General features: G+C 39.0%; 1 protein-coding gene across 5 annotated transcripts in view; it reads left to right on the top strand.

The window, feature by feature from the left end:
• The window catches only part of CYB5R4 (cytochrome b5 reductase 4), an 89098-nt gene that overhangs the window by 42134 nt on the left and 28350 nt on the right, over positions 1-18614 (top strand). For 4 of the 5 annotated variants that reach the window (XM_075554817.1, XM_075554819.1, XM_075554818.1 and 1 more), the window contains exons 5-9: positions 584-613; positions 4002-4062; positions 5093-5150; positions 14615-14708; positions 16536-16568. In XM_075554817.1, coding sequence (XP_075410932.1) covers positions 584-613; positions 4002-4062; positions 5093-5150; positions 14615-14708; positions 16536-16568 — 276 coding nt within the window. The remainder of the gene's footprint in view (positions 1-583; positions 614-4001; positions 4063-5092; positions 5151-14614; positions 14709-16535; positions 16569-18614) is intronic. The other variant, XM_075554820.1, reaches the window with a different exon arrangement.

Below are 18614 nucleotides of genomic sequence, written 5' to 3'. Positions count from 1 at the left end.
ATCAAGATTGTTTTGTAGTGATTGAGGTGGTGGTAGTTATGGGATCTCTGGTTGATGAAAATTTTGAATATAAGATTTTTAAGTACATTAGAAGAATTAGAAAAGAGCCCAAAGAAATGGGAGACAAAGATCTAGGGAAATGATGTGTCATTTACTTACAAGGAATCTTCGATAAGTTTGTGGGAAATTTTCATTTTCTTTTCATTCCATTTTTCCACAAACATTTTTAAGCCCCTTCACACTTGAAATAAAGTTCATCTGTTTATTAGCTTTATTTTTCTCCTCTGGCTTTAGGAAAAAAATTATTTTTAAAAACCTCCAAAAAAGAAGGACTGCTACCTTTAGGTCAATAGTTACTGATATACCTTGCACAGACATTTTAGCAGTCTTTTTTTCGTAAATAAGAATATCCAGTCAACTGTTAACAACAGATGCATGGATAAACACAGTGGGCTGTATGTACACAATGGGATGTTATCCATAAGTAGAAGTGAAGTCTTGAAATGCATGTCACACATAGATGAACCTAGAACATTGTCATATTCTTATTTGATTGTTTTGTTTTTTCTGAAATACTGTACAGACTATCATGAGGAAAAGAAAGTCTTAAATGGTAAGTCATATATTTATAGTAACAAAATGATGCAGACTCAGATGACTGTAACTGTGCTACGTAGAACTGTCTGGTGTATTTAAGAATGTTTCATAGTAGGGATATCTTTACTTGCCCAGACTGAGGAAATTTGAGAGAACTTTATAGGTCCTTTACTTCAACATCTGCTCATGTGTAGACAGCTCCAGGTAAGTAATGTCAGATTTAACGACAACTGATACTTGCCCTTTAATGTAGGCAAATGTACCCTGATTTTGAAGTGAACCAACGTTCAACAGATTCTTCATCATCGTCGTCTTCACTTGGCGCATGTGCAGCTTTTAGAGCCTTTAGAAAGGCTAAGCAAGCACTGTCTGCATCGATTCCAGCTCCCCTGCACATTCTCCGAGGCGTGGCTAGGCACGGATCTCGTTAGTAATGTGGTGGCCCTGTCATAGTTCTTCCGATGACATCCTTGAATAGTCCTACCTTCAGAGTCTGAGCCTCAGCCTGATACAAGACTGCACAAGTCAAGTCAGTCGAGCACTTGGCCTCACTCCCACTGTCCGATTGGAGGTGCTGAGTTGTCTACCCTTCTCTGGGGTGGGCAGTTCTGGGGAATTCTTCCTCAGAATTCAGTCTGACTTTCAACTATGACTCACATTGCTATGTTATTCCATGACAAAAGTTTGGGAAGAAGTTATTTGTGTGAGGTTAGAAAAAGGTTTTATGCTTTATTTGCAAAAGACAGTTAAGAAAACGCACCTAACAAGTTACACTGCCAAATTAATGACCCCTTTTTTTATTTAGAGGAAATTGTCTGTTTTGTAGACTAATTGGTCTGTGATTACATCTTAAGTTGGTTGTGTGCTGCCGTAATGTTGCATTGAATAAGGGGCGATGAAATGAGATTTAGTCTGGCTGGCTTTCTGTGGTACTTCTTCCCATACAGGCTGATTACTGATGCACTGAGCATTTTCCTTCTCATTACATACGGCTTCCAGAACCTTTACTGTCCTCTGCCTATCTTTAGATCTAGGTGTTTAGTTAATATCTCAGTTTATAGCTGGCTGTAAATACTAAACATAGCACTCTACAACTGGAACCTAAGAAGATTTTATGTTTATATGTAACCAAACACTGCAATTGTCTCAGTTTCAACTCTTAGTGACCCAGTAGGACAGAGTTGACCTGCCTCCTGGGTTTCTGAGACAATAAGGCTTGGTGGGAGTAGAAAGCTTTGTCTTTTCTTCCTTGGATTAGCTGGTAGTTTTGAACTGCTGACCTAGCTGTTAGCAGCCCAACATGTAACCACTATGCCACCAGGGCTCCTGTACATCAGACTCATGTAAACTTGTGGTTTTCAGAAACTCCTGCCTTCTGTGTCAGTATTCAAACATCTGTTTACAATATTTTGGGGGTAGATTATTTTAATATTCCAATTGATACCTATCCCTTCAAATTGGCATCATTCATCACTTTGGGGGTTAGAATGTTTATCCAGTCCATCTTACTTTACTTATTTATTTCATTGCTCCCATATTTAATCCACATTTCTTCAACTTATCCAGAATAATATTATGTTAGCCTTCTGGAGGTGGGGCTGGGATATTGATATCAAGACTTATTACCTTGCATATGATTTTTTTTGTTTTACTATGAGCTAATAGTTGAATGCAGGAGCAGGGAGGGGGCTTCAAAACTTTCTGTAAAAATGAAAATAAAAAAGAATGGAACTTTTCCACCAACTTTTTAAAGCCCCCTAATACCGTATAGTTTTTCAGGATGTTTGGAAATTGTATATGTTCTTTCCTATGATTGCCATGGTGGCAATTTTCATTACTTGTTTGAATTTAGGTAGAAGAAGCAGTGGTTTATATAAGACCACAGTGCCGGCACTGAGAAAAAGAATTTAGTCCTCATCAATCATATGTAAAGTAGATCAGTGATTTATTAATTCTGTTGACAGCTTTTTAAATAGAATATTTTAATCACTTCTCAAGATGTGATCACTAAGATGTCTTGCTTTTTGGAATTTGAGAGGAAAACACATTTTAATGATTCCATCATGTTACTGCTATAGTTTTGTGGTTAAACATTCTTCGTTGGGGTCCACTGCTGACTAGCTCACAGGCTTGACCTTGCCAGGTTAAATTTCTGGGGCTTCCTGGTGAGGTATAGTCAGTTAATTGCTCTTCCAGTTCACTTCGAATCAGCTCGCCCAGCCATAACCCCTTATGTGATTTAACTCTGGACTTCACACGCCTGTGGCTGTTGGCCCAATGTGGATGAGATTCAGACCTGGCATGAGTGGAGGATGTGAATCAGGCCTCATTCTTTGGTTCACTAGGTTCTGGTCACTTGTCATGCATGTGAAGAACAGTATGCTATGCCTGAGAAGAGAAAAGCTGCCTCTAGAGTGGCTTGGGGGCAAATTAAGATTAGTAAGAAGCCAATGCCTGAGAGAAACATCCTTCCTGAGACCCAGGTCATATGCTCACAAATAAGATACAGTTCAGGGGTGAAGAATGGATCATTATATTTTTATATCATTAAAAAGCTGAGGAGTTATAAGTGAATTTCATTGCACTATGGATACTCTCACCAAACAGCAATTCCCTGCATGGATCTGGTAAGAAGGTATGGGGAAGGAAACCGGTAGGTTTCACCTGTGAGTATCGGTGACCAGGACGGCCTGCAATGCCAACCTGCTGTGTATAAAATGATCCTTCTGAGCAGCAAAGTGTGTGTTCTCATCACCAGCAAGAGCTAGGAGTGGAGTGAGTCCTCTAGACCCAGAGCCTGGCTTCCCCCTGCCTGCCCTTCACATTTTGGACTGAATGGCCCCCACCATCACGTGAGACATTTCCTCAATCACTTAGGACTTTTTGTGGGACATTGCCACAATTTGCAGAAACATGAGGGCTATCCTCCCACAACAGCTACCTAACCAGTAATCAAAACGAACATAATGCTGATGCACTCAACAGCATGGGCAAACGCTCTGCTTTAGTTTTGATTTATTGCTTATTATTAATCATTCCTGTTTGACATCATGTTTCTAATGCTGGACTAAAAAATCATACCAAAAACAACATAGTTTAAGATTCCATTTATATAAAGGTCAAAATGGGAGAACTAATCACATGGTGAGAAGTCGGCAGTGTAGTGGTTATCAGGGTAATGCTCGGAAGGACGCGTGAAGTGAGTACTGGCTGCAAGTGTATGTTTGCTGTGTGAAAAGATATTTACTTGTACATTTGTGGTATGTATCTTCTTGTGTGTGTATGTATAATTGTAATACATTTATCAGGTGTGTGATGGGGGGTGTGGGGAACAGAGCCAGAAGCAGGCTGATAGATACCATTTTGAGTTAACATTAGCTATTTTGTTTGTTTTTCTTGTGAAGGCATTCTTCCCAAGAGCCAAGTGACAGATACACTTGCCAAAGAAGGCCCTAGTTCTCTAAGGTATGAATCCTTGTTTTCCATAATGTTAAACTTAATCAGTTATCCACCAAAGTAGCTCTGTGTTTGATTTATTACTTACTATTAATCACGCTGCTTGGATGCAAAAACTCCGATAACGTCGTGCCGTGGGCATGATTGCAGAAAGAGCTGTCCCACCAGTGTGAGTTTTTAATTATGCATTTGCTGTAGGCTTGATGCATTTTAAACACTAGACTTTAAAGCAATATTTTAAAGTAGTTTTTCTGAATATAAAACACTTTACATGATGGAAAATATAGAAAATATAGACACAGGTGTTAAAAGAAGCAGTGGTTTGAATTCTATCAGCCCTAGATAAGTACTCCAGAAAATTGGTGATAAAGTTACAGTAACTTTAATTCCCTTTTTGTCATGAACCTTTTGGAGCCCCTGGTATATTTTTGTTAATATATGACTCTAACTGCAGCATCCTTCTGTATTTTTAATCTGCTAGATTATTTCACATACAATTTTCAAGTAAGGGCATTAGGATTCCTCCAGGGTTTCCCTGTGGGTGCATATTCGATATTAAGTGCAAATGTACCTATTTGATCAATAGCTAGTGCCAAACAGAAGACTTAATCAAACCTTACACTTTACTCTTAACCTATGATACTACTTTGATAAGTTAATTTCTTTAGTAGTAGTGTGTCTGTGACCAGGAAGAATGAAGGATATAAGCATGTAGATTTGCTCCTTTTCCTTATTAAAATGTGTCCTCTATTATGGCTCTAAAAAAAGAAGATTTTAGTGAAGACATGTATAACCTTTATAAAGATTGTTTGTTTGATTTTTAACGATATTTAATTTTCATCCAGATTTGAACATGTGAAAGTTGGTATTTTAAGTTTAGTTATATAATGAAGAGCTTACCCTAGGAAGACCAGTTGATTTAGAAAAAGTGTAACCTAGGGCAATATTTTTCACTGTTAATTTTTTTAACACTTAATGATTTAATATATGTTAACAAACCCAATTGTCAATAAAATTTTTTATTCTTAATATGTTACAGCTTTGACTGGTTCCAAACTGACACTGTGGTCACCATTGTGATATATACTAAACAAAAGGTAAACACGTTTTTTCCTTCCATCTGTATTTTGTTACTATTAATGTTTTCGAGAGTATGTATACACAGCAAAATGTACACCAATTTAATAGTGTCTGTAACATTAGTGACACTGTTCAACCTGAGTTATTCTCATCGTCCATTTCTGGATTGTTCCTCCCCATTAACTAAACTCACTGTTCCTTGAGGTTCCTACCTAATCTTCCGAGTTGCAGTTGTGAATTTGGTTCTATGTAGGTATAACTTGAAAAAGCACAGCACTCAAGGCAGACATTCTCTACTAGTTAAGCTAAATTATTGTTAAACTTGGAGAAGACTTCAGGGATATTTTTGGTTTAGGTTTTAAGGATAATCTCAGGACAGTAGTGTCAGGGATTCATGTGACCTCCACGGAAGCCGGGTGGTGTAGTGGACGCTCATTGGAGTGCTGTTTGCAGCAGTTCCAGGGAGAAAGACCCATGGACAGTTACAGTCTCAGAAACCCACAGGGTTTCTATGAGTCAGCATTGACTCTGGCAGTGAGTTATTTTTATCACCGCCCTGGTTTCAGAAGGCCTGGGGTCCATGAGAATTTTAAATTCTGCTTTGCATCTTCCCCATTTGATCAGAATTCTGCTCTAGTGTCTCTTTATTTTAAGTAATGGGAACCAAGTACCAGTTTTCTAGTCGATGCCAAAGGTGTCCGTTGTTTCTGTAGGCAATTAGCCGCCCATTCTCTATCTGCTTCCTGTCTCTAATTCTCTTCCTTCTTTTGTTGCTTTACTCAGAGACCCAGGGTAGTGCCTTGGATGGCCACTGTAAGCTTTCAAGAACCCTGGCACTGTGCAAGCGAAGGGTAGGACAAGGGCATCAAACACATCATGAGTCCAGTGGGTATGTCCCATGGAACGATGGGTATGTCCATGAGTATGTTCCTGTGAGCCAGATCCCATGAGGCATTTGGTTGTACATAAGCAGCCTCAGCAGCTACTTCCTGTTTTTATCTTTTTTGTGTTATCATTGTTATAAATATATCTGTCACACAACGTTTGGTAAACACATGTCTAAGATCAGAAAAAGAAAGAAAGATGCAATAAAAGTTAGTCATGTACCAGGTAATTTTCTAATTCTTTTTCTTGAATTAATGTAATAAAACTTTACAATTACCATATGAAGTAGATACTAATGCTATTCCTATTTCACAGAAGAGTTAGTACTTAATTTATCCAAAGTTGCAGAGCGAGTGACAGATCTGACATTTTGAATCCAGGCATTCTTGTTTCAGCCAGTATGGTTGCAATGGCATACTAAAATCTTTAAACATCTACAAACTAGACTGGGAAGTGATTGTTTTCCCCTTTTTAAAACATGGATCACAAAACTGAGAATACCTGTTACTTCACCATAAGAACAAATTTATTAAACACAAAGAGATTGTATTTCTTTGGGTTCAAATCCTTAAACCACGAATGGTGTTCAGATGCCATTTTGAAGCAAAACTTGGGGGTAATTTAGTCATGAAGTACATCGGGAACACCTGCTCCAGTTGGTCTGTGTACGAGGTGAGTCTAAAGGGGGCCATGTCAATAGAAACCTGGCTTTCTTGGAGCTTACGTTACTGTCCAACTTGGAAGTAAGATAATTCAACTCATGTTTTCAAATACATAACTCCAGCAGCTGGCACCCTTTGAGGAACCACGTAGATTTAGAAACAAGTTTACTAGCTGGGAATCTTTGAGCCTCTGTCCCATTATTCAGGGAGCAGAACCACAGATGAGCTGGTGGGTTCCTCTGACTGGAGTTGACTGTTCTCCAGGAGTCACCGGCCTCTGCTGAATGCAGCCAGGAAGGCAAGAAGCTTATCCCGGTTCTCATTCTTTACAATCATTGTCTCCTTATAATAAAGAGGGCAGGGGCTAAGGAAGTTGGGCTCTGTTTCCCCAAAGTAATGCCACTGGTGCACTGAGGATACCTTCTTAAAGGGGACATTTTCTATGCAGACTGTGTTCAGTGTATGCTATAAATGAGAGAGAGATGGCCAAAGTACTCTGCACCAACAACGGTGTGTGTGAACTGTTGCATGTTGCTGTCAACTCTATGGTGACTCATGGTAGCCAAGTGTGTGTGGAGTAGAGCCACTTCCTAGGAGTTTCCAACCTTGTGACCTGTGTCAGACGAGATGGGCAGCCCTATCTCCTCAAGTACCAGCCTTTCCATCTGTCCAGTTTCCCTGCCCATCTGCGATAGTTTATTGTGCCAGCCTGGCCGAAAAACACAAGTGGGATTAATTGAAGGGTGGAGAGATAAATGGCTCGGTGAGCCTCACCTTGCTTGTTCTGTGCCTCAATTTAAAGGGCACACCACCTGTGGGATACCTAGCCTGTGGACTGTGTCGCTGTAAGTTGAGGTCCCTTTAAGCCCACACAATTGGAATGTTCGTTTCTGGAGCTGGGACCCGACAGTTGACGACAGTTGGGGACCCTTGCTGTTTGCTGCCTGGGTATATATAGCCCAGCTCTCTCTCTACAGGAAGGGACTGGCAGCTCTCAAGACTTAAAGGACTCCTAGTGTCTCACTGCTTTATAATTTAACTGTTAATTTCTTGTATTATCTATCTGTATATAATTTAACGGTTCATTTCTTGTGTTATATATCTATCTTTATAAATATATTTATATATAATTGCTAGCAATCTGGTTTTGTCTCTCTAGAGAACTCTGTCCAACACACCATCCTTGATTTCCGGCAAATGTTGCTTATTTGATTTTGTATAGTTGATTATTACTAAAAGCACATTATTCAGAGGTGCTATTGGTTATTTTATAGGCCAATTAATAGGTTAAAAGGTAACTTCTGGAAGTAGCTCCAGTTTCAGGTTAAAAGAGTTATCTTAGAGTGATAGATCAACCCTCTGTGGTATTTCTGGTTAGAGCAGTCAGTAGTGATAGCCAGGCACCATCTACGTTCTCCTGTTCGCAGGCTAGAGGAAGATGTAGTTCATATGAGCCGTTGGCCCTTTAGACCGATTTCTTCTTTGAGTTTTTGGTTTCCTTCTTTATCCTTTGCTTCAGTTGGCAATAAACCAAAATTTGTGTCTTAGATGGCAGCTTGCAAGTTCTTAAGGCCTCCTCAGACACTATTCCAAAGTAAGAAGTAGAACAGACTAAGGTCCTGAGCCTGCAGATCCAGTTACTCGGTTTCACAAGGTGTTTGGATATGTCTAAGGAAGTTTCCAAAACCGTGTCCTCTGTGTGTTTTATTATATATGAATATATATGCAGCATAGACAAATATGGTTGTACAAGTACCCACTTTACCTATATGTACACATGTGTGTACTACCATACATCCTCCCTGTCTTTGTGGATTACACAGCACTCTGTAACCACTTAGAGATTTGTGGCGGTATTATTATTGTTACAGAATTGTATATGTGACAGCGCTTACGGTATTCATTGTTATGCTTACGTACCTGTCAGTGTCCTGCTTTACCTTGATCACATTGTGCTGACTTTCCCCATGGTGTGTGTTGCCTTTACATCTATGAGCAATAACACATGCCTACTAAGCGATTCTGGTTTCCTCCCTCTGCCACCCCTGGTAACCTTCAAAAATGTTTCTTTCTGTGTGAAAATCTTTTCTTGACTTTTTTAATAGTGGTCTCATACAATATTTGCCCTTTAGCGACTGACTTCTTTTACTCACCATTATGCCCTCCAGATCCATCCATGTAATATTTCACAGATTCCCCATTATTCTGTATTGTTATATAATATTTGATTGTATGTTTGTACCACATTTTCTTTTTGTCTTCATCTGTTGATAGGCATTTGAATTGTTTCCCTCCTTTTGCTCTTGTGCGTGGTGCTGCCATGAACGTGGATGTGCACACACCGATGTGACGCTTCTTTTCTAGGTCACACACCGAGAAGTACAATGCTGGATCATGTGGTATTCTGTTTTCTCAACTTTTGAGGAAGTGCTGTACCATCTTCTGTACCATTTTAAAATCCTACCAACAGTGTATATGAGTTCCAGTCTCACCACAACTTTGCCAGCATTTACTGTTTTCTGGTTTTATGGGGTTTTCTTTTGTCTTTCTTTTTTTGATCAATACCATTATGTTACAGGGCTGTGATAGTATCTCATTGTAGTTTTTATTTGCTTATCTAACAGCTGATGATCTTACGGACTTCTCTTTATGTGTTTGTTGACTGCCTGTTCATGTCTTTTCCTCAGTTTTTAAATAAAATTACTTCATTGTTCCACTCTTTTCACTGGTAGTTTCAATGTATTTTTAGTCAATGGTATTAACAATAGGTATGAATCCATAGTGTTACACTTTTTTTCTTTTTGCAGTATTAGCAATTTCTTTGTTTAATTTTCTGTGCTGAGTACCTTTTGTACACAGATTATCTGTCCTATCAATCGCTATTGTTGTCTTTGTGTTTACTGAGTTTTTTTGTTTTCTTCTTTATTTTGTCAGATTTATTGCATTTGGTATTGATATTCTGGTTTACCTTAGTCATCTAAAAATTAAAATAGTCTGCTATATTGTGAAATGCACTTTATTTCCCTCCCACATGGAAGATCTATAATTACATCCTTTAATCTGCCCTTTTGTCTTGAAGTTGTCATCATTTACAGCAAGTCTTTCTGTTTGGTCCGTTTTTATGCTTTTATTTGCTATTGTGAAATCATGTCTGAATAGGCATTTGGGTAACGAAATTGTGTTTCTCTTAGATTGCTACCACATGCCATTAGTTCTCTGTCCAAAGGGCTTCTTTTATTGCTTGTAAGGTTGATTTTGTTTTCACAGATTCCCTTAGTTTTTCCATTGTGAATGAAAGACTTGCTGGATATTTAATTCTTAGTTGCCAATTCTTTGCCTCCTTGCTTGCTTGGTTTCTGATGAGAAATCAGCTCTTAGTTTTATTTGATGGCGCTTTATAAGTAATATTGTTCTTACTGGAATAGACACCTACTCTGGATATGGATTTGCCTTCCCTGCACGTGATGCTTCTGCCAAAACTACTATTCGTGGACTTACAGAATGCCTCATCCACCGGCATGGCATCCCACATTGCATTGCTTCAGATCAAGGAACTCACTTTACAGCAAATGCAGTGCGGCAATGGGCCCATTCCCATGGAATCCACTGGTCGTATCATGTTCCTCATCATCCTGAAGCTGCCGGCTTGATAGAACGATGGAATGGGCTCCTAAAGACACAATTACAGCGCCAACTAGGTGGCAACAACTTGCGGGGCTGGGGCAATGTTCTCCAGGAAGCTGTATACGCTCTAAACCAGCGGCCAATATATGGTGCTGTGTCTCCAATAGCCAGAATTCATGAGTCCAGGAACCAAGGGGTGGAAGCTGGAGTGGCACCACTCACTATTCCTCCTAGTGATCCCCTTGCAGGATTTTTGCTTCCTGTCCCAACAACCCTGTGTTCCTCAGGCCTGGAGGTCCTGGTCCTGAAGGAAGGAACTCTCCCACCTGGAAACACACATGGATTCCACTGAACTGGCAGCTGAGAATGCCCCCTGGCCACTTTGGGCTTCTCATGCTTTTGGATGAACAGATCAGGAAAGGTGTCACTGTACTAAGTGGTGTGATTGATCCTTAGTACCAAGGAGAAATTGGACTGGTACTACATAATGCAGGTAAAGAAGAATATGTCTGGAATCCAGGAGATTCTATAGGCAGAGTCTTAGTGCTACCATGCCCTGTTATTAAAGTAAATGGTAAGTTACAGCAACCCAATCCTGACAGGACTTATAATGACCCAGACCCCTCAGGAATGAAGGTCTGGGTCACCCCGCCAGGCCAAAAACCACAGCCAGCTGAGGTGCTTGCTGAAGGCAAAGGTAATACAGAATGGGTAGTAGAAGAAGGTAATTCTACCTATCAATTACGACCACGTGATCAATTGTAAAAACGAGGTTTGTAATTGTCGGTAGTGTATTTTCTTTTTATGTGCTTATTGCATATCTTTCCTTTGTTCAGGTATGATATATCAGATACAATTGGACTCTGTGTTTTTGATTTATATATATGATAGATGATTGATGATTAGTATAAGTGTGATTTAATCAATGTCCAGAAATTATATAATTATATATGGCTAAAGAATTGTGTACAGGTGCCAAGTTGGCAAGGGATGTATTGAAGAAGTTAGTTTATTGTGCCAGCCTGGCTAAAAAACACATGTGGGATTAATTGAAGGGCAGAGTGATGAGTGGCTCGGTGAGCCTTGCCTTTCTTGTCTCTCGCTCTTTGATCATGGGACCAGTGTGTGGCTGCCTTGCTTGTTCTGTGCCTCAATTTGCAAGCTACATACCTGTGGGACACCTAACCTGTGGACTGTGTCGCTGTAATTTGATGTCCCTTTAAGACCTGCCTCGCCACACAATTGGAATTTACATCTCTTGAGCTGGGGACTGACTGTTGGTGACCTGACTGACTGTTGGTAACCGGCCTTGCTGTGTGCTGCCTGTGCCGGGATAACCTGATTCTTTCTACAGAGGACTACCTGGCCGCCCTCAAGACTTGAAGGACTGCCAGTGTCTCAACTCTCTCACAGGAGTGAGTTGCACTGAGCCATTTGTATTGCTTTATAACTGTTCATTTCTTGTATTATATATCTATCTGTATATAATTTAACTGTTCATTTCTTATGTTATATATCTATCTTTATATATATATATATAAAACATTATCAGCAATCTGGTTTTGTCTCTCTAGAGAACCCTAACACAATGAGCTACTTTTAGTTTGGGAAGTTTGATTGTATGTCTTGGTGAATGTTTGCCTATGGGGCAGGTTCTATCTTGAATGGGTTCACTAAACTGCTTGAGTAACCTTATCTCTCTTTATATATGGAATGTTTTCACCAAGATATCTTCAGAAATTCTCTCTAAATGCTCTGTTATGTGTAAATTCTCTTTTGTTGTGTTCTGTATAACTGATAGACTTTCTCCATTTTTTCCTGATGCTTCCATGAACAAATTAGTATCAAGGGATTTTCTTTCTATTTTGTTTTTGTTATTTTTGTTTTGTTTCCCTCCTATTAGTTACATTCTGCTGGATGGTCTTGTGTTGAATTATATATTTCTGGTATTTTTAGTTAATTTTCTGAATTTCTAGTTATTATGAATCATTTCTAATAAGTTGATTTTATCATTTAGTCCTTTTTTCCCCTCTGAATCCTTTGGAGTTATTTTTTCCACCTTTATATTCCTTTATCTTTTTGAGGATCCTGAATCCTTTTGAGATCCAAGTAGCTCTCTTCTATTGTAGTTTTTTCTTTAGGAAGATTCACCTCTCACCCCCCCCCCCACTTTTTGTTTTGCTAACTTTTTTGAGCCATTTTAACTTGTTTTTGTCTAGATCCTGGTTCCCTCCCTGCTCTGTAGGCTCCAAGAGCGCTGGCACTGTCAACCCCATTCCTGTACTTTCGCTCCTTAGATCTGGCCCATGTCTTGTGCACCATGTTTCACACAGTCTCTTTGTCTGTTTGAAGTTGCTTCTAGTACTCATCTGAGGTCACTGCTGGCTCTGTCCTTTAATATGGCTGCGCGTGCCAGGCCAGCTGGCAGGCTGCCTTTACTATGTTTCACTTCCTCTTTGTGTTCAGTTTTTCCTTCCAGTCAATGCTTATCCAATGCTTTATTCTTCCGTTTGATGCGCAGGGTTGCAGAATTGCCACCTGTGTATGTTTGTCTTGGTGTAAGGTCTGTACTACAAGGACAGAATGTTGTGTCTCACAAAGCCTTCATGTTGGGCTGAAGCCAAGTAATAAAGCTCTTAACTGTTTGTGCCACCCAGGAAATCTTATTTATAGATTCATTTACAGATTTATTAGGCCTCTGGCTGAGGCTATTAGCGCAATACCACACCATTGTAAAAAAAAGAAGCTAACATAAAAACAAATATTTTGACTTCTTGCCGGATTGCATTGCATTGAGTTTTGTTATGTTATTTATTTAGCAAATATTTATTGAGCACCTACTAAAGCCAGTGCCCTCTGCTTAGAGGTTAGAGACTAGTGAGTAAGGTATATATATATTGAAGAGAGACAATTACCTTAAGTTTTCTGTAACAAGCATCATATGAACTAATACTGAATATCCTAAAAGTGTAAATTGAGGAAAGGTTGAAGTTGTCAAGAATTCTTTTTATTTTGGATCCACAATAACTACTCGTGGAAGCAGCAGTCAAGAGATCAAAACACATATTACATTAGGTAAATCTGCACCTGACCTCTTTAGAGTATTGAAAATCTAGGATGATACTCTGAAGACTTAGGGTGCTCCTGACTCAAGCCAGGGTATCTTTCCTTGCTTGTGGGCATGTGAAAATGGGATATTGAATAAAGAAAACCAAAGAAGAATCGATGTATTTGAATTCTAGTGCTGGAGAAGAATGTGGAAAATACCACGGGCAGCCAAAGGACAAATAATGTCAAGCACTTGTGCTCGTGCAGAGCCTGTACACAGACTCATAGGCCATGGTTCCAAGAGAACAAGGGGATAGTGCATAGGAGAAGTGTGTGTAAGTCTTGTATCCTTGTGCCAAACTTCTCCAATCTCTGTGCTGAACAACTAATCTCAGAAGCTAGACTATATGAAAAACAATGGCATCATGACTCGAAGACACACAACCTGCTCTATATAAATGAGACAGCTTTGTTGCTGCACATGAAGAAGGCTTGAAACAACAGCTCACAGATCACAGCCTTTAGTGTGGATTACATCTCAGTGTAAAGAAAACACAAATCCTCTCAACTAGACCAGTAAGCAACCTCATGATAAACAGGGAAAAGACTGCAGTTGTCAAGGATTTCGCTTTGCTTGCACCCTCAATCCACACCCATGGAAGCACCACCAGTCAAGAAATCATATGGCCTGTATTGCGTGGGGCACATCTCCTATAAAATACTTATTTAAGGTGTTAAAAAGCAAAGATATCACTTGGAACACTAATGTGCACTGGACTCGAGCAATGTTATTGGCTTTCATTAGCCTCATCTGCATAAGATAATGAATGAGGAAGACTGTAGAAGAATTGATGTATTGGAATTTAGTGTTGGCAATGAATATTGACTGTACCATACAATTCAAGAAATATGAAGGAATTTATCATGGAAGAAATACAGTCAACATGTTCCTCAAAAGAGCATCTCATATTTTGGACGTGGAACTAGGCGGCACTAGTGTCTGCAGAAGAGCTGCGTACTTGGGGAAGTCGTGTTGGGAGGAGCTTCTGCAGGATGGGTTGATGAAGTGGCTACAACAGTGGGTGCAGACAGAGCAACAGTAGCTAGCATGGTACAGGAGCAGACAGACAGTGTTTCTTTGTATCTATGGGAGCCGGACCAATTTGACAGCATGGAAGATCAGCGAAACAGATAGTTGGAGTATTGCAGAAAAAATTATTTACTTTCAGTTTTTCCTGTTTTGTTTTTTCATTCTTTTTAAGGATATCAACTTAGACTCAGTAATCGTGGATCATCAAGATGATTCTTTTAGAGCAGAAACAATTATCAAGGATTATTCGTACCTCATACATCTTGGTGAGTACCTTATTTTTCATTTATAAAAACACTCCATTTTCCTTTAAGTAAGACAATAGTACTTTCACAGTCTAGGTAACTAGTATTTTATTTGCTGCTTTCATTTCAGTTCACTATTTTTATGTTTTTTCCCCTATTTTTTATGCACACTAATAAAAGTGTTAACAAATGGTAGTGTGACTTTTTATTTCTAAGTTTTCATTTATTCGATACAACTAAAATCAATAATACCATAATGTTTGTTGGCTCAGTGTTAGTGAGCCTCTTGTACTTGACATACCTACAAACAACGCTCCATTGGGACTGCCCAGTACATGTAGTAAACACCCATCACTGGGTGACCCATTGGCCCAGTTTATGCTGGCACCAGAGGCTGAACCAAAGCTACCTGGACTCTAAGGTTTGTCCCTCGACTGCTTCTCTTTTCACGGCCAAAGACCAAGTACACATGCCTGTCAATTTTGAGAGATTAGAAATCTGTCAGAAACAAGAAATCAGACTTGATTTTGTGATCTAAAATATCCATTTGGAATCATCTCTCGTCCATAATGAACTTAGACTTTAGAATTTCACCCCTTTTTCTTTATAAAGTGAGTCATGTCCTTTTACAATGGGATGTTATTCTTTTTGGAAGACAGAAATAAAATATTGCAACACAAAGACTATAATCATGATTGTAGTGCTTTCCCTAAAAAATATTTAACTTAATTTCACAAAACACAGACTGAAATTTCTCCAGAATACAGCACACTTGACATTCTGCTTTGCTATGTTAATGAAGGCCATTAGTTATATATTGACTCTGAGTTGAAAAATGTTAGTGTTTTTCCTTTCTCCCATCAGCCTTCATTAATTAAATGAATCAACTTCAAACCTTAAGCCTTTCTTCTAAATGACTGTTGAATATTTTGTCTTTTAATTATATTTTGTTTGCATGAGATCTAGTAAGTATGGCCTCGTGTAAGTCTAATCACTGATCTACAGAACAGTGCACATTAGCCCTAACACTCACATGACTTCACAGGCATCAACGCCTGTGCCTGCATGTATATATAATGCTTTTCATACTTTTTGGCTTATTTTGCTCACTATAACCAATAGTACATCGAGCACATAGATAAATAAATTTTCACATTCAAAAGTGAATATGTGAAATTCTTGTTTGCTGATATTGGATCAAAAAGACTGAAATAACATACATATTTTAGGTTCCAGAGGCTCATATTAACCAGTGAAATTAAAGTAGGTATCTATGGAGATATTTCTTATAGCTCCACTTTCTAGAATATAGGTTCATAAAGACAGGGATTTTTGTCTTTTTTGTTGACACCTGGAAATTACCTGGCACACATAGCTACTCTAAAAATATTATTTTGGATATTCAGATTTAGAAACCAGTTGGAAATAAAACACTAGCTAGATCCAGGCCTGACCTGTGCGTTCATGTACGCCAAAGCATGCACGCACATAGCAGAGTGCACAGCTCAGTTACTGCCTTCTGCGCCCCACCCCCTTCTTCGTGGGTGTGAGTGCTAGCTCACACTGTGCTTTTTTGTGCTCGTGTGGGCTGCCAACTTGTAGAACTTGAGTATTTACACTTCAGTTAATACAGATAGAAAAGAAAAATTATTCATGTATTTTAAATATCACTTCTTTTTGCTTGTTTAGTGTCTTTTGGTGTCAATATAGCTTATGTGTCTTGAGGGATTTAAAATGGTCCAAAATTTAACCATTAGAATGATATAATATTGTGTTCATAAACTATATATGTTCATGTTAAATGAAAAATTTTTTATTGAATATATAAATTTTTTTTTTATTTCCAAGGGCTAAGCCATGAGATTCAGGAAGATTTTTCTGGTAAGCTAACTATTTCTCGTTCTCCCCCCCACCCAAAAAAATAGTCTCAGGTTATTCACATAACACGTACACACATAGAGCGAGATTAGTGTCTGTCTAATTTTCCAAGGCAGGAAAAGAGCAAAAGGGAACAGGAGCCCCGGAGGTGGTAAGGAGATGCTTTTACACTGAGGAGACTGCAATTCGTGTCCTTACGCAATGGGTAAATAGTGTGAGAACTAATTTGTTTTGTAAACTTTAATCCAAGCCGTAACAAAATATTTCAAAGAAATAAAATTTGAAAAAGTAAAAGGTATGCTAAGCAACTATGTTCATTTGTAAATAGACGATTTCCCTCAGGTTTTCTCCATATTTTCTTTCCCCTTGCACCCTTTGTTTACCCATTCTTTTTTCTCCCTTTAAAATATAACGATCTCCTTTCTAGTCTTTCTTCCTCATTTCTCCCCTATTCCTGGGGAGAATAAAGAAGTATAAAGAAATGCACTGCCCAACCCACTGTCTTTGGGCTGGTTCTGACCCGTACCAGCCCTATGGGATAGAATACAACTGCCCACAGGGATTTCAAGACCATTAATGTCTACGTAGAGTCAGACTGCCACATCTCCTGCACTGCAGCAGGCAGTGGGCTCCAGCGGCCAACTTCTCTGTTAACAGGCGGCTACTTCATCGCTGTGCCATCAGGGGTCCTTTAGAAGATCAACCAGACCAGGCACAGTTTTCTTAGGTGTACATACTTAAAAGTCTTAAGTTTTCGTTAAATTACTAATATTATTGCTTGTAAATGTGCAATATGGATTCTACACAGCTGTTGTTTGTGGTTTTTACATAATTCAACAGGCTCATCATGAAACAGTGGTTTCTTGTTTTAAAGTAGCGTGCCATTTATCACAGCTCTGTTGTTATTGTTAAGTGTCACTTAGTTGGCTCCAACTCATAGCAACCTTAACATACAACAGAACGAAACCCCTGCCAGTCCTGTGTCACCCTCACACTTGTGATGTTTGAGCCCATTGGTGCCCATCAAGCACCTTCCTCTGTAGATTATATACGTTAATCTTAAAAGTCAAAGAACATGGTTTTAGAGTTGCTAGACTTAGTGTCATTGAATTGAATTGACTAATCTGTTTTCATTTTAAAAAATAGTTTTATTAACATAGACATCATATACCATATAGTTTGATTGGTCAGTCATATCAAGATTTGTGCAGTCATTACCACAATCAATTTCTTCTTGTGTTCATTGTTGTTAGCTCCTCATTCCCCCACCCCCCAAACCACCCCACCATTCCCCTAGGTTATGTACTCATCTAGTTATGTCTCAATAGATTGATCTGTCCTGAATTTCATATCTGGAGAATTGTACAAAACAAACTGGTAGCAAGCAGACTAACAAAAAAAAAAAAACAGCAACAATGACTGGACAAAACAGAGGAAAAACCTCAGTGGAAAAGAAAGCAGAAAAATAGCCAAAACTGAGACTTTACAGTGGGTCAAAAGGGAGCTCAAATGATGAGGTGTTACATTTGAACCCAAGTGCATCTACTACAGCCTCACCCCGGGAGCCCACAGCTCCCAGTGGCAGCAGGGGCAGTGGGTGGAGGGTGGTGGGTGGAGTACGTTTCTTTCCGTCCAAGCCCCCAAGGCCCCAGACCTATCTGTTTGCACATTAACTTGCTGCTGTGTCGTGCAGTACATAGTGAAGAAGAAGAGACGCATGGTTTCTAGTGACAAAGCATTAACTGCTTTAGGTCTTAACAGCATAATCAGTTCATATAGCTTAACTGGCTGGTTAAAAGTCTGTTATATTAATAGCAATCTATTCAAGATTCGTCATTCAGAAACTAAAGGGATATTCTAATGGGTTTGTTTTGTTTTCCATTATCAAAGATTTGTGCACACAGTTATTTCATTCTATCTTTACTAGGGTCTCATCTTCTCAAGACTGTTTTTGTATTTGTTAGAGTCAGTATTGGTCTACTGAGTAATTTATAAGAACCTCCTCAGATCCCGACCACAGATGTTGAAAGGGCATAAATTGGGTTTTCT

Source organism: Tenrec ecaudatus, chromosome 7 (genome assembly GCF_050624435.1).
Source record: "Tenrec ecaudatus isolate mTenEca1 chromosome 7, mTenEca1.hap1, whole genome shotgun sequence".
In the NCBI taxonomy this organism is placed as follows: domain Eukaryota; kingdom Metazoa; phylum Chordata; class Mammalia; order Afrosoricida; family Tenrecidae; genus Tenrec; species Tenrec ecaudatus.
The sequence above is the reverse complement of the archived record's forward strand: the minus strand, read 5'-3'. Positions and strand labels throughout refer to the sequence as shown.